Source organism: Microtus pennsylvanicus, chromosome 1 (assembly GCF_037038515.1).
Source record: "Microtus pennsylvanicus isolate mMicPen1 chromosome 1, mMicPen1.hap1, whole genome shotgun sequence".
Taxonomy (NCBI): domain Eukaryota; kingdom Metazoa; phylum Chordata; class Mammalia; order Rodentia; family Cricetidae; genus Microtus; species Microtus pennsylvanicus.
In genome coordinates, this window is record NC_134579.1 from 33,129,176 (window position 1) to 33,145,730 (window position 16,555).

At 46.1% G+C, this 16,555-nt stretch overlaps 1 protein-coding gene across 9 annotated transcripts in view; it reads right to left on the minus strand.

Moving 5' to 3' along the window:
* Window positions 1-431: 431 nt before the first annotated feature.
* The window catches only part of Kcnj6 (potassium inwardly rectifying channel subfamily J member 6), a 246,415-nt gene continuing 230,291 nt past the window's right edge, over window positions 432-16,555 (minus strand). For 3 of the 9 annotated variants that reach the window (XR_012909637.1, XR_012909641.1, XR_012909642.1), the window contains exons 4-5: window positions 12,479-15,324; window positions 432-4,453 (exon numbers count right to left, since the gene is read on the minus strand). Coding sequence is in view for 6 of the 9 variants with exons in the window: in XM_075960925.1 (XP_075817040.1) it covers window positions 2,646-2,664; window positions 15,003-15,324 (341 nt within the window). In the remaining 3 variants the exon portion in view is untranslated. Of the gene's footprint in view, window positions 4,454-12,452; window positions 15,325-16,555 lie in introns of those variants that run through there. The other 6 variants (XM_075960925.1, XM_075960928.1, XM_075960934.1 and 3 more) reach the window with 4 other exon arrangements.

Consider the following 16,555-nt stretch of genomic DNA (forward strand, 5'->3'; position numbering starts at 1 on the left):
TTCCTACTTTTTTTTGTGGGGGTGTTATGCTTGCTTGAAACATTTTAAAATTTAATTTAAATTTGTCTGTGTGAGTGTGTGTTACTTGTGTGTGGGTGCCTGAGACTGTCAGAGGAGGGAGCCAGTCCTCTGGGGTTGCGAGCTGCCCTGCACGGGTGGTGCGCACCAAACGTGAGTCCTCTGAAAAGCACTGGCCATTCTCAGCCCCTGGGTCTCGGCCCCAGCCCTTTGTGTTCTTAAGAAATGGATTCCAGGGCCGGGCGGTGGTGGTGCACGCCTTTAATCCCAGCACTCGGGAGGCAGAGGCAGGCAGATCTCTGTGAGTTCGAGACCAGCCTGGTCTACAGAGCTAGTTCCAGGACAGGCTCCAAAGCCACAGAGAAACCCTGTCTCGAAAAACCAAAAAAAAAAAAAAAAAAAAAAAAAAAAAAAGAAATGGATTCCAGTGGGGACCTCATGATACCTGAGCTAAAGAGCCAGTTCTGGGGCTCCTTGGGTTTGTCTCGATAGGTCTTTGTGATGGTTTGGTGAGAGCTTTATGGTCCACGGAAGCACAAGACAACGCTGGACTAGGGACTCAGTCTTAGCCTCGGTTTCATTGAACCATGATAAAAGGATGCTGGCATTGACAATGGGCTTTTGAACTAGTGAACTTTTCAGAATAGTTTCTTTCCTATCCTAGCTCACAGAGAAGCCTCCTATTTTACTCAGCACACAAATCTCAGGCCCTTTGCTGAGAAAGGCAGATACAAGTCATTTTAAACCAATAATGAAAAGGATTTCTTCTTTCTGCTTTGGGTAAACAACTAAAACATGGCAGAAGATAAGCAATGCTGCCAACCGTGTTACAGCTAAAACACAGCAGGGCTCCTGAGCACTCCCAAGGCTTCATCTTCTGCTGAGCGTTTGGTTTAGACTCAACAGCTCTGGTGAAGTTCCTCCATGCATGTTTCCAGGGGCAGAGCTGGAGTCGCGATGAAATCAGCTTGCCAGTAACATGCCAGTATTGGGTTACTTAAAAAAAAAATGACCTTTATTAATAGGTATCTGTTGTGTTAGAATGGTCATGTGTGTTGCTCAGGTACATTGGAAACCCTGCAGTGGAGTTACAGGTTGTTGTGAGTCTCCTGATACAGGTGCCTGCCACCAAACTCTGGTCCTCTGCAAGAGCAGCACGTGCCCTTAAAAACTGAGCTGTCTCTTCCATCCCCTGGATGACTTTCTTGTCTAATGTGCGGACGTGTGTTTATTTTATGTCACTGATGCTGGCCTTCGGTGAAGCATTTTCCTACATTGGTGGAGGTCACAGTGCCCTAAGAAAACCCCTACCTCATAATTGCTTATCTGCCACCTGGGTCAGTGTGGTAGGAGAGGGGAGAGGGGTGTGGCTGGTGGAGGGAGGACAGCTGGGGACAGGAGTAGTTTTGGAAACTGAATTTACAAAGGAAGAATTTCCAAAGTTAAAAGTTGACTCAGTTAGGGAGCATGGGTTTAAGAGTGCCGCAGACTTAGACTGATGGGGATGTAACTAGAATCATAGAGACAGACGGTGGGTCAAACAGAGCTGGAAAAATGAGGAATTGAACATCAGGTGACAGACTCTTCTCGGGGACAGAGAGAGCATTCATCAGGACACTCTGTTCTGAGCCGTTAGAATACCTTAACACATTAAGACTATAAAAGTTCTGTAGTGTTCCTTTTCAGAGCACAGTGGACTTAAGCTAGAAGTCAATAATAGAAAGAGGCCAGGGAAATCTTTAAACACTTTAAGGTTAAACAGCACAGTTCGCAGTAACATAGGGTGTAGGAAAAAAAATCTCAAGAGAAATTAAAAATATACTCTGAACTGAGTGAAGATGAAATCACAATTTTAGACATGAAGTAAAAATAGAACCTGAACACAAATTTATAGCATCAAATGCATCAAGCAGAAAAGTAATTTATAATCAGTCATCTAAGTAGGAGTGGATTAAATCCAGAGTAAGCAGGGTGGTAAAGAAGGACACAGAACTGAAACAGGAAGTCAAAACACTCATGGAACCAAGAGCCCAAGAACCAGTACTCTGAAATAAAATAAATTAAATTTCTAGTGGGCAAGGAGAGAGAGAGAGAGAGAGAGAGAGAGAGAGAGAGAGAGAGAGAGAGAACTAGAAACCCCTGCAGAAGTGGATGGACGGTATCTATAGCTACAGACCCTGTGGACACAGAAGACACGGAAGGATGCATCCACGCTCTCTGCTTGAGTGAAGTAGACCATTCCTGGAAACATACAGTCTGGCAAAGCTCACACGAGAGGAAACAGATGATCCCAAAGCTCTGTACATTAGAGACTTTAAAGCTTTGTTTATTTTTATTTGTGTGTATGAGCGTGAATGCCTGCATGGTTTATGTGCACCACACACATGCGGTAGCCCGAGGAAGCTGAACCCAGGCCCTCTGCAGAGCACTAAGCAAGCTTAACCGCGGAGTCCTCTCTCCAGCCCCGACTTTAAGTAAATTATTCACGACCTTTCCAGCCAGAAAGTACTAGGTCCAGATGGGCTCATTCTGGGTGGAGTCTTCCAAGTTGTTAAGGAGGGAAATCTAGCAATTCTCTGTAATCGCTTTCAGAGGATGCAATTAGAAGAAACACTTCTCAATCCACACTAGGAGTCCAGCGTCACCCTAAGGACAAATGAGGAAAAGATACTTCAGTGAATGAAAACTACAGGTCAATAGCTCTCACGAACACAGATCCAAATATCCTCAACCACAAACAGCTCACGAATGGAATCTAACAATGTATGAAAAGAATTATATACTATAACCAAGTGGGATTTATGCCAGATAAGAAAAGCAGTTGAACATCCAAAAGCAAATCCACGCTAGCGGGCAGAGTCATACACATCATGTGTGCTGCTACTGTTGGACGCAGAGGGAGAATTTGATCAAACCCAAGCAGCCATCCACCATGAAAGTCCTCAGTAGGAATCAGAGAGCTGAAATCACACAGTAGCATGGCCCTTTTATAATTTTTTAACTTAATAATTTGCACTTAATGTTATCCTATGTTGTGCCATGATTCTGTGGATTGTTTTTTCGGTTTTGGAATGCGTCACTGTTGAGCTGTCTGCTTGCTCATTCACTTGTCACAGGGGTGCATCTTGGTCTCTAAGCCTTCTGCAGTTACTAATAAAACTGCTCTAAACACAGAGGTTCTCTATAAAGTATGGCTGGAGGGATGTTTCTTTTTTATTTTTACCGTTTGTTTATCTTGGCATTTCTTTAACTAGGGGAGTGGTATTTAAAACTCCCTTCGATTCACTTCACTTAGCTGACAGAGACTTGTTTTCTGTTCAGCCCCAGAATGGGAGCTTTTTGACGTGATTCTGGGTGTAGATGATGCAATAAGAAAAGTTAATAAAAGATAAGCAGATTGGGAGGGAAGAAACAGTTATCATTTACAGATGAGATGCTCACCTCTAGAACATCTTTAAGAAGTGACCACCCCCCCTTTTTTTGTTTTTGTCTTTTCAAGATAGTGTTTCTCTGTGTGGCCCTGGCTGTCCTGTAACTCGCTTTGTAGACCAGGCTGGCCTCGAACTCACCTGCCTCTGCCTCCTGAGTTCTGAGACTAAAGACTTCAGCAAAGCCAAGATTAAAAAAAATAATCACATAAAGATTTTGGACATAAATTAGTATACAAAACCAATTGTTTTCTTATTCACTAGCAATGAGTGAGTAGAATCAGAAATAAAAAATATAATCATTTAAATTAGTAACCCTTGACGTAAATATGCTTGGGTATAAGTCTCATAAACCATGTTTAAGATCTATGTGAGGAAGACTATAAAGGGGTGAAAGACACCGAAGACCCAGATAAACAACAAAACCAGCCTTGTCAAGGTGTTTTCTCTTCTTATCTTGATCTTTAGAGTTAACGCCATACCAATCTAAAGTCAAGTAGATTAATTTGTAGTTATCAGCTCTCTAAAGTTTACATGAGAAACAGAAGACTCAGAATAGACAAAATGAATCATTCACTGTTGAAGAAACTGTGCAAAGACAGACGGCAGGTGCCACCAAATGCTAGGACTGGTAGTGAAGTGGCTGTATCGGTCGAGATGGTGTGGTATTGGTAAAAGCGTCGGCGGGCTGGGCACAGATGATGGGCCTGACTAGAGAGCCCAGAAACAGCCGCATAAATCCAGCAAAGAGACAAAGGCTGCTATTTCAGCAAACTGTTAGACACATCAAAAATAAGATAAAAAAAGAATCTGAACACAAACCTCACACCAAACAAACATCAGTTCAGACCCATCATAGATGTGGGGAATAGATAAAAGGACAGAACTCCCAGGAGATAGTAGACAGTCTGGGTGATCTGGGGATGTCACAGGTCCTAGATATAGCTCCAAAGGTACATCCCATGAGAGATGGTTGCCAGGCTGGACTTCATGGAAATAAGAAACTTCTGCAGAGAAAAAGACACTCTTGGAGAATGGCCAGCAGCGAGGATATTTGCGAAAGTCTCAGCTAATGAAGAACAAGAATCCAAAATATACAAAGAGCCTTTGCAGTTCAAGAACAGGAAAATAAATGCCCACCTACAGAATGGATGAAAGATCGCAGCAGAGACCCCAGCATGGCAATCTACAGACAGGCAGGAGTCTCTGAGAAGGTGTTTAATGCCATAGTTACCTGCATGGTACACAGCCATAGCATATTACACACCTGTAAGAAGGGCACAGGTCCACCAGACGCCGGGAGGAGCAACCCAGAGCTCTCACTTTTTCCTAGAAGAATGGAAGGATAGTACAGCCCCCAGGGAAGACAGCTTACAAGGGAAGTGTCTCACCATGCAACACAGGAATCATAATTTCTGATATTTGCCCAAATGAGCTGAAAGCTTATTTCCATATAGAAATCACAGATGGCTGCTTTTAGATGCTTTATCCTAAAAAGGTGGACAACCAACAACCAAGACACTTTAAGTACGTGAATGGCTAAGTAAATTCTGGTCTGTCCAGAAAATGGAATATTGTTCAGAAGTAGAGAAGGAAGAGCTAGGAAGCCACCAGAAGCCACTGGAGGGACCTGAGTGTATACTACCAAGTGTATATTACCAAATGTATACTACCAAGTGTATACTACCAAGTGGAAGAATGCAGCTCCAGAAGGCTTTCCCTGGGTGACTGCAGCCACAGTCTATGGAAGAGGCCTCATGATGCAGACCGAGAAGGAGCAGGGGGCGTTAGAAAGGGGGAGGGGCTGCAGAGGAATTGTAGGGCAGCCGACCTGCTCTATATAACACCACAGCAGTGGGAACCTGTCCTTACACAGCTGCTCAAACACATTCGATGTTCACGGACAAGAGTGAGCCCTAACTTCAGCTCCACATGTGGGTGATAACAGTGTATTGGGGTGAACTTATGAACAGTGGTGTGTCTTGGCAGGGTGAGGGGAGTGGGAGGGGATGCGGCACATGGGGACTCTGTACTTCCTGCTTAATTTTTCTGTGAACTTAAAATGTCCCTAACAATTATAACCTACCACTTAGAAATAAAAAGGAGCATCGGGAGACGTCCAGTGATTCATCTAAGACCACACAGCTCATTTGAGGGGCGGGCAGACCAGGGCCAAGCTCCCAGACTCCAACAGAACACTGTTGGGGGGGGGGGTTCGTGTTCCCTACTGCGTATCCTGTGTGTGGGCCAGCGATGTGTGAGATCACTTAATAGCTAATGCCCCTGCGATGACCTGGAGGGTGATCCTCATTCATGTTTAGTCTTCCAGAAACCTTTCCTTTTCGATTTAACTTTCATTACTTTAAAGTGTGTGTGTGTGTGTGTGTGTGTGTGTGTGTGTGTGTGTGTGTGAACATGGTTGCAGCTGCCTGCAGAGCTCAGAAGTGCCACATTCTCCGGAGCTGGAGTTACAGGCAGTTGTGAGCTGCCTGACATGGGCCCTGGAACCTAACTCCTTCGTAAGAGCAACAACTGCCACATCTCCAGTCCCACCTTTTGGGAGCTTGTGTGGACTTAGTCATAGCTGATTGGGAGGTCTAAGAATGTGGTCTGTGCATGCGCATGCGTTCACGCACATGTGCTTATGAGTCACTGTTTGATATTTTCCAGTTGGTATGTTCGTTGTGAAGGTCTGGGAACATTTCACCACACTGTGCAGCATTCAGAGAATTCTCCATTCCTTGAGAACACAGAGGGAAAGACGTAAATAGGAGGGATCATGTGCTAACGAGCTGGGAGTGCTGGTACCTATTGTGACAGAACAAAAGCAGCTAGGAGCAAGTCCTAAGGTGTGGTTGTCTGGGCGGTGGAAAATTCTCACTTATCCTCTCCTGTCCCTGAAGATACAAGCCCATTAGGTGAGCCCTGGGCCAGCGCTGGGTGCTGAGATCAGCTGCGTGGGCGTGCATCAGCCCTGGGTGCTGAGATCAGCTGCGTGGGCATGCATCAGAGATCTCTGTGAAAGCAGATGCCCACGTCACACCTCCCTCATCTACAGCACTCCCACATCCCAGTTCTCTCCCTCCCTTGTCCTCTGCGATTGCTGTGGAATCGTCCCTGCCCAGTTGACTTCCTTTCAGCCTGCTCTAGGGGCCAGACTGGCTCGCACGTTGAATGCATCAGTGCTCAAGCCTCCTTTCGCATGTCCATCAGTACACAGGAGCCTAGACCCAGGCTCAAGTCAGAAGGTAACACAAAGCTCAAGAAGAAACAGAATTCTGAGGGCGCTGAACTCTGGATAAAAATGAGTATCTTTAATTTGAAGTAAAATTTTCAACAATAAACTGTATGTTGATATATGTTTCTCTCTCTCTTTTTTGAGGTAAGGTTTCACATAGCTCAGACTGACCTTGAACTCCTGATCTTCCTCCATGCATCTCCTAAGTGCTGAGATTACGGGCACGTGCCACTATACCCAGCAAATATGAATAATCTTTTATTGTTTGTACTTAGGCTTATTATTGAAACATTATTTGTTTAGAGACAGTCTTAATATGGAAGACAGTGTTTACTTAAGAGAATGGCAATTCTTTGGACATCTGTTACATTGGATACTGTGAATATACTTTCTGGGGTTTTAAAAAGATAAGGTGTGTGTGTGTGTGGTGTGAGACACAATGTGGTCACTATGTGCACACTGCTGAAGGGTGCAACAAGACCACCCCACACTTGGTTGCTAAATGAACACACATGTATTGGGCCCTGCTCTCGTTTCTTTGGGCTACCCCAAAGGCTGTCTGCAGAGTTCTGCTCCTGGGATCTCCCCTAAGCCTCCTCTAGTCTGCACAAGAGTGGTCCACACTCGCAGATGGAGGGTTGCTATGGCAGCAGCTGAACTGGGAAGCAGTCTGGGTAGCAGTCATGTCAGAGTGCTGGGTGTTTGTATAGGCTGTGAGCAGAGAAAAGACCACTTTGCCATGCATGGGTCACGCCGGAACCTGTGTGTGTGTGCCTGCACTGCTGTCATGCGTGCCTCTGGTTTTAGAGGAGGCATGCTGGGATGAACAAAGGTCCTCGGGACTTCTTGAGAAGTCTGGAAACTGTCTAGGTGATCACAGGCTGCAAATGGGAGGACAGAAAGACCCAACCAGGCAAGCCCATTTGTCCCCCAGCGCCAGGCCTCGCTTGACCCTGCTCTGGTCATTTGCTGGGAGGAGGTCAAAGAGGTTCAGATACCAGTAGTAAGCTCAAGGTGCATAATGGCAGGAGCAAAATGGTCTAAATACTTTATCTGGGGGCCGGGGGGGGGGGAGGTGTCAGATGCCAATAAAGTCAGCAGGAGTGAAGAGTTAGCGGTAAGAGGTGGGCCTGTCAGATAACGGGCCACACATTGTAGACACTGCTCAAGGTGGAGTTAAAGAACTCTCCTCCTTTGGCAGCTCTGTCAGGGAAGATGTGTGGATGCTGTGACCTGGGTGGCTTCCAATGGAACAGCACTGAGACTTGCTTAGAAAGGGGACAGGTTCCGCTCTCCAGAAGGGAACTGCAATATCCCGAGGGACTGACTTCCTGTCCTCACAGCTCTGCGAACCCTCATAGTGAAATTTTCTCAAGTATGAAGCCTTTGATGTGTAATAAAAACAGAAACTCAGGATATCACGGAGATAATCGTTCTGGTGAAATCAGAACTTCTGGGGATTTCTTTCTGTGTGCTGACTTCAGCTTTGCCTTAATATGTTATTGGGTTTACATTTGGACAGGGTTCCCTGGTACCTGGCAGACTCCAAAGGTCTAAGTTCATTCCTGACTCAGGAGGTGATCTGTGGAGTCAAGAACGCCTCCCAGGCATTCTTAAAAAATCTCAGGTCCTTAAGACACTTCTAGGGGGCCATCATCCAGATGCACAAGGAGCAGCTCCTTGGTGGGGACACTCACTCTGAGAGGCCTCAGCAGGCGGGCACGGCGAGCCATGTGCCAGCCCAAGCTGAGCAGGGGAGGGTCTTGCTCACTGTCACCCACAGGCAGAGGCACTGAGAGAGGGTGGGTCTGAGGACAGTGCCCTCCCTTCTCTGAAAACCCTGACTAAACATCCAGAGGTTTAGACAGTGCACAGCTGGAATCTGAGATTCTGGTTCCAGTTGATCTGTTATTTGTATTTTATGACCTTAAATCTAGCACTGGCTTTCTCCGAAAGGGCTTTCAGCCTCTACTGGGTCTTCTCTTGGACTCCTGGGACATCCTGGGGGCCCCTAGCTCCTCTGGGTGAACATACTCCAGGTGCTGTTTCACTTTGAGAAGCTCTGGTGATTGGGATGTTTATTTCACTAGTGCTTGCTGGTAGCGGATATTTACATGGCCTGAGAAAAGCAGCCCTTCGTGGTCTCACAAAGATTGGCGGCGTTGATATAACAGTTTTCATGATGGGTGCTGAGCCTTGATCTCGAGGTGGTCACTTGCCCATGGATAGTAGGAACTTGTCTACCTCTGAAGCTGATACCTGTTGACTCTGTGGCCATTGCTATCTGCCAACCACATGCACACCAGGATCCCAGTCTAGGGGAAGAGGGGCCAGAAGAACATGACGGTACATTTCATCTGTGGCCACCCCTCCCTTTCCCAGCAGAGGAGCAAATCCACGAGCTAATCTCATATAGCATAGCTTCCCTTTCCCTGGGGCGGCTCCACACGGATTAGGTGGCTGTGTGAAGCTTCCTTTTGCTAAGGCAATGAGGCCAAGTAGGAGTTTGGCTCTTTTTACATTTATTTAAGTTTCATGGTGTTGGACTTTGAGACTGTGTGACCTGGTTGTAGCTTCCGAGTGGCGGAGAATCGTAGAGATCAGCATGGTCCCTGTGGCAGACAGCATTACCTCCTAAGTTTGGGATGTGGGAACACATCTTCGCTTGTCCGTCCACAACACCACATGCAATGGTTTGTCACAGAATGGTTTCTATCCCATCTAATTTCCTGGAAATCATAAATCATTCATAAGAGAACTTGATATTATGCTCTCTATCTCTCTCTCTCTTTCTCAGAAAATAGAACTGTCAAGAGAAAGAACTGAACTTGGCTGACTGGTGTGAGAAATGTTTCCTTAGAACTGAGGTGGGTCAAATTTGTGACTCCAGACAATGCCATCTTAATATAGCCATATCTAAAATCCCCGTCAGTGGGATTTGGTCTTCTTTGCCGTTACCTTGTCCCACCCATCCACTCCCCTCAGCTTGCAGAGACCTCGTGAGTTCCCAGAGAAGGACAACTGGTCATCCATCCACATGCTGAGCTTCTAACTAAGAGGCCAGAGAGCCAGGGCCAGTGTACAGAAACATTGACAGTGGCTCCAAGACCCTCTTCACCTCACCGATCCATCTAGAGTTCCATCTAGAGGAACCAGCAAGAGTACGTAAGACCCCTCAGCAGCCAGGTCCTTCTCCGTGCTGGCAACTACCCCTGAGCAGACAGCAGTGGACAGAATGGTCTGCGGAATTTAAGGCCCTTGGGCACCAGAGAAGTCATAATCAGTTGCTGGGCCAGGAGCTTTCGTTTCTTTATTGCTCGTTAACGAGTGGTTCTGCTCTAGCTGCTTCCAGGGTGGACATCAAATCCCAGAAGGGTGTGTAGGAAAAGGAAGCCTCTCTGAAAGCCCTGACTATATGATCGACTCTCAAAAACATGTTTTCCTGGAAGTGACTCCAGGAGATTTGGGCTGGGAAGGGAGACCATTCTCTGAGAAAAACCCACGAGAATAGTGGAATTCTTAAAACTGTGGCTACACGCTTAATGGTAGTGTTGGTAATAGTACAGATGTTTGCCAGCTTCACAGTCTCTCAGTTACCCAGTTCTTCTCCTACAGACTCAGAGCAGCTAGAGGCAGTGCACGCACAGATGGTGTGCTATGTTCCAATGAAACTCTTTATGGACCAAGATTTGAATTATTTTCTTTTGAGACAGGGTCTCATGTAGCTCAGGCTGGTCCCAAATTCTGCATGTAGCTGAGGATGACCTTGAACTCCTGACCTTCCTGCCTCCACTTTCAAATTGCTATAATGGGTGTGTGCTAACATGTTTTGTTATGCAGTACTAGGGCCCAAACCTGGGGCTTTGTGCAAGCTCAGGAAAAGCCCTCTGCCAACCAAGTTACATCCTTGGCCCCTGAGATTTGGATTTTATATGTCCCTCAAATATTCTTGGTTGCTTTTTATCCCAACCATTTGGAAGTGTATAAATTAGTGTTAGCTTGAAAGAGTGTAACAGATTAGACACCCAGCATGTTGGTGTGCCAAACTTTTTTCTTAATAGAAACATCCCACGCTTACAGCCTTGTGACCTGGATTTGAGATCATGATGTATCATTTACTGGCCTGGAGTTTTGATGGCATGACTCAGTTTGCCCAAATTCTACATTCCCCAATGATAAAGAAGCCAGTCACAGTGCTCAGCTTTTGTGGGTTGGAGTTCCAGGAGGCAGTTGTGGGAGTGTTCTGCGTTGACTGCCCAGCATCAGGTAAGATATTGTGTTATTGTCAGGTATGCAGTGTCGAGATTGTTGTGCACGTTGTCCAAGTCCCCTAGCAACCTTCGGGCAGTCTTGACTTCTACATGACATTTTGAATCACAAATCCCCTCTGAGACACTGAAGGCAGACATATCAGAGAGAGGAAGGTTTCACTCTGGATTGCAAGGTGACATTTTCTTAGATACAGGTTGGACATAAAGTCTAACTCAAGATGATGTTACAGCTGTTCTGTGATATCAATCAACCTGTCAATGTGGCTTATGTTTTCTAACTCTACAGCTATTCACTGAACTGAAGTCGCAGGAACGAGACATCTTAGCTGGTCATAAATGGGGTCATTTTACTTGGCATCGCCTTCTTGGCGTCTGGGTTTAGAGCATTTAAAGTCAGGGAAGTAACAGAAAGTCTTCTCTGGGCCAGTTGTCTGGGTAGCGAGTGGTCTGTCTGTTTTCATGTGTCTCACTGCTAAAGGGTCTGTGTGTTTTCCGTGTACTTGTGGAGTCTTCCAAAGCATCCTTGCTCTCCCTGCTGCGCACCTTAGTCAGCCAGTCTCCAAACACTCCAAAGGTACCATCTTACATTCATGCAGAAAAGCAAACTGTGACCATCCAGGCTTTAAAACGAAGCCACAATTAAATTTCAATTAGAGTATAATGAAAAAAAAATAAACCCGGGCATGTCAGAGTCCTATTTTGATTAAACCTGTAAGAGAAAAGTTGTGCTTAAGAAACAGGTCGACGTTTTGATACAGTAGCTCGATTTCTGCTAGGAAAGTTAGGTACTAAATGAAATCAATAGATTTGGAATAGAGAGAGAACAAAAGGGGGGGGAACAAAGAGGAAGGAAGTAAAGGAAGAGGGGTTCCACCTCATGGCTATGGAGTCACAGTCACACCCCAACACGATGTTCAGAAGGACCTGAAAAGGACTGATTCTAATGCGTTAGCCTGTGTTAGTGTGTGTTAGCCATGTGCCCAGGGGGCCGCCAGGAGCAAACAGCTGTATTGATTACATGAAGTCAATCTGTTAATGAATAGGGACTCTCCCTAGAAAGTTAATGGTAGGGGGGTCAGTAGAGCGAGGACTGCAAGGATCTCCCCAACCCCTCCCTTCCAGATGAACCTCAGGGAGCTCTTTTGCTCTGTGGGATTGGGGTCTACTGTGACAACTGTCCCCCTTGAGTTCCAGGGTCTTATCTGGACCATGGATCTCACTGTGCTTTATGGGGGAAAAATGACTCGGAGACACCAACCAAGTAGTCCAAAATATCGAGGGGGGGAAAGGGTGGAGTGAAGGAGAGGAGGAGGGAGGGAGAGAGAAAGAGAGAGGGAGAGCGCTCTATTGGTTGTGGATCACTTGGTTCATTGTGTGTTTTCATAGCACTTGGTCTAAGGGCAGAGAGAGGGACTGGGGATCGTGGACTAGAAAGGGGAGGCTTTGGGGGTCCCTTTTGTTGAATTAACTTAATGAAAAACCCCATAGACTACTTGCTGCTTAGAAAATTCAGTCGTAATGACCTTCTTTCAAATTTTAACAGTAGACACAAAATACACTGTCAAACCATTTTCTTGGTGACTGTAGAAAAATAGACACGTTTGGAAAGGACATTCTAACAAAAGGTCCTTCAGGAGCTCCCGTCTTTAAGGATTCTGAGCTCACGTCTGCCACCAACCACAGTGACATCAAGACCCTGAGAGGCAGAGAGAGACCCCCCCATCAGAGTGTCCTGCTGAGCCCACAGCATGGCTGTGCACGGGGCTATTGTCCTGGTGTCCTGAAGAGCAGGGGAGAAGGGCAACTTCAAAGCTGCTCTTTCAGCCCATCAATAGGGGAGATTGTCCTTCAAACTTCAGTCATAGATTTAAAAAGGCCCAGTGAGTCTTCAAGAGCTAGTCAGCAGACATCTGGCGGCTTTCCCCATCTTTCTTTGTGCTACACAGGCCCTGCCCTGGGCTGCTGCAGGCCGGTGCCCAAAGCAGGGCATCTTTCATAAGGCTAAGATAAGGTCAAGTCTCTTGGAAATCGGGCTCCTTCCTCCACCATCTCCGGCTTAGAGTGTGCAGAGAAAATGCATGACTTGATTGATAATAACCAATGCCAAAGGGAAATGCTGGCAGGCGGGGAAGGGCAGCAGCCAATAGCTTTGTTTTCCAGAGTCAGAGCCAAGAAATAGTTGTTTGGGTAGCAAGATCTCTGCAGACGGAGAGGAGCAGCCCAGATGCTGGATGGAGAAACCACTTCCCATAATTCCTGTCTCTTATAGACCAGGAACCCAGATTACAGCAAAGCCCTGTGCAGTCTGGTCAGGGGTGGCAAAGGGGAACCAGGGAGCAGCTAGTTTGACCTCTTTGACCTCCGTGGGGCAAAGTCTCAAACTGAGCACATCTATAGGAGCTGAAATAAATTTAGATCCTTCGATGCGTATCTATGATGTGCAATGGCGTTGGAGAATGAACAGTTTATAGGTGTAAAATCAATGAGAAAGATCGGTTACAGTGCAAAATCTCCACCTGCCCCAATGTCTCACCCGAGAGTCTCTTTCCAGTCCACTTTTCATTCATTTGAATTTAGATTGTTATGCATGTTGCCTGCCTTCCTTTGTTCATTCATTCCCTCCTTCTTTGAAGATTAAAATAAGCTAGGGAGAATGGTTTGATGGTTGTTGTTTGTGCTCTTTTGATTGAGAGGCCCTTGGAGAAGATTGCAAGTAGTGAAATACTCTCGTTCTCTGGAAGGACCTTTGTATGCCAGACTCTGGCCATTTCATAATAATAGCAACAATAATGATGAGAGAAGATTTTTTTTTAAAAAAAAAACCAGCATAAGAAATGGTAAGGACAGGCCCCAGGGAAAGGCTTGCCCGATGACGTCAGAGGGCAGGGAGTTGGTAACGCAATATTGTCACCCATTGCATGATTTCCTGAAAGCCGTGGCTTCACACCCAAGTCGCCCTCTGCTGACTTGCCACATGAAATGCCCGCAGTTTCTTGTGACTACATAGAAGAGCAATCAATGGTTTTACAGAAAGTTTTCTTAAACTGCTGTGCACCAAAGGGTTAGGGTTTACGGCGAGTGTCACGTGGGGGGCTGCGCTAGTCCCTGTTCCCCAGGGTGGTCAGAGAGACCCTTGCTATCTATAAACAAATGACATCCATTTTGTAAATGTGTCACGGTAGTTCAGAGTTTTGGGTGGTGGGACTTGCAATCTGCTGCCTCTGGACTGTCCTCAGACCTATGGCTTATTAGATTCAAAAGAAGGATCACAAGGGAACAGAACGGTACCCTAGCAGCTGTCAACCTGGGGCCTGGAACAAAGGCCATGCATTTAGAGGGCCAGCAGTCAAGGGGATCAAGATGATCAAAAGACACAGATAACAAAATAGAAACACCTACTGTACATTAGGAATCTTTTTTCTTCTTATTTCTAAAGTTATATTTCTCAAGCTACATGAATAATACATTATGTACATTATTAGGAGTTCTGCTCCACGGTACTCTTGTGCATGCTGAGTGGTGTTACTAATCGCCAAAAGAAAATAATTCCATAGGGCAGATCTATGTACAGTGGTCTATCCCTGGCTATTTGGGTCCTGCACCCACAGTGTCTGAGTGGGCAATCACCTGCCCTGTGCTAGGTGAGATGAACTGGATTCTGTAAAACCGAAGGGACTATCCGGTGTGACCTACAGCCATGGTAAGCAGGTGACCTCTGTGGCACTGGGTAAAACCCTTGACAGCTCTTTTGAGTGACGTATGTTGGACAGTTAAGTGGGTCAGTGGATAAGTCTCTCCTGAGGGTGGAGACCAGGCTTGGGCCACAAATACAGGTACCCTGACCCTCGACCAAATCCCTGTCTGCTCGTCCATCTGAACATCTGAGGGCAGGTAGGCATTTTACACCTTGAAGATTTGTTTTTTGGAAATGCCAAAATGAAATATAAATAAATCAAGATCAAAGTGAGAGAAACAGAAGAGAGGGACATGAGAGACAAGGAAGGGTTGTGTCTGAGGGGAGGGAAAGGCTGACCCAGCAGGGCCTACACTTTGGATTCATTCTCTAGGTTTGCCACGTCACCATTCCTCTCTGTTTGTTCTTCCGGGTTCTTCTCTTCCTCTTCTGTCTCCAGTTCTGCATGTTGGTTCAGTTTGCTGGACACGGACCAACTCAGGGGCAGCTCTGCCCTGTTAGCCAGCTCGGCCAGCTCTTTGGCACTAAGGGACGGGGTGCTGGTCTCGTAGGTCTCATGGAAGCTGTTGTAGTCAACTTCGTAGAAGCCGTCTTCCAGCGTTAGGACAGGGGTGAAGCGGTAACCCCACAAGATCTCACTGGTGATGTAGGAGCTCCGAGCTTGGCACGTCATTCCTGTGGAGAAGAGAAAAGGCTTTAGGATACATGGGCTTCCAAGGCCAAGGAGACCTGGGGACCTGAGCAGAGCTGTTATGTGCAGATATTTATACTGTATTGTAGAGGAGGGTGACATCTCTGGTGCTATCTTTCACATTGTAGACACGTGCCATGAAACTCCAGGACTTTCTAAGACTGGCAAACTGAGTTCAATCCCTCAAATCCCATGTAGATGTGGGAGGTTACTGACTCCATAAAACTGTCTTTTGGCTGCCTCTCACACACAGTGGCAATGCATCCTCCCCACACACAATCTATCCACACATCTCCATAGACATTAATAAATAAAGCAAATTAAGAAATTTATAACTTGTTAAATTGCACAGAATAAGTGACCATAGAGTGTTCAGTCACAAAAGGGACATCGATATCCTGAGACTCAGAGACCATTACAGAGGAGGGGCAGAAAGACTGTGAGCACCAGAGGGTCAGGGAAGACTGGGACAGAGTGCTTTGGACGTCACAGGACCTCATACCTAGGAACTCACAGACATTGCGGCTGACTGCACAAGACCAAACCAGTTCATATCCTAGCATGGAATAGAAGGGGTTCATGAGCCCCCACCTCCGACTGTGGGGTTATGGACAGTTGATGACTTTGGGGTGAGGGAGTTAGTCTGTTTTTCCACAGAGAGTGGCTCCTAGTGGGTTGACCACATTCTAGTGAATGATTGCACAAACAGAAGTAATGGAGAGAATAAATGAGTTGATGGGTTATTAACCAAAAGGGGGGGCATGAATTGTTGGTGGGTAGGAAGGATCTGGGAGAAGTTAAGGGGGTGAATGGGTGCTGAATATGATAAAAATACATTGTATGGCATTCTCAAAAAATTAATAAAAATGTTTCTTGCAAAAACACAAACAAAATAGTTATGGAAGCCAAAAGGCTTGTAACAGCACCCCCCCCATGTTAGCACAACTGATGCCATGATGATGTACCATTCAGGCCTTGAAACTCAGTACTTAGATAGTACCCCTGGCCAAATCCATCTAAGTTCATAGTTCTGGGAAAGTCTCTAAAGGTATTAGCCTTGCTTTTTAGCTTCTATTGTTCCACTCTGGCTAGCTGTAACTGGAAACCAGCAGATCTGCAGTTGCCTATCAACTCTTCATACCTGGTCAACTGAGATGGGAAAACAGCAAAAGCAACTGAGCTTCCACTCAACACAGCAGGCTGGATCTCACATCA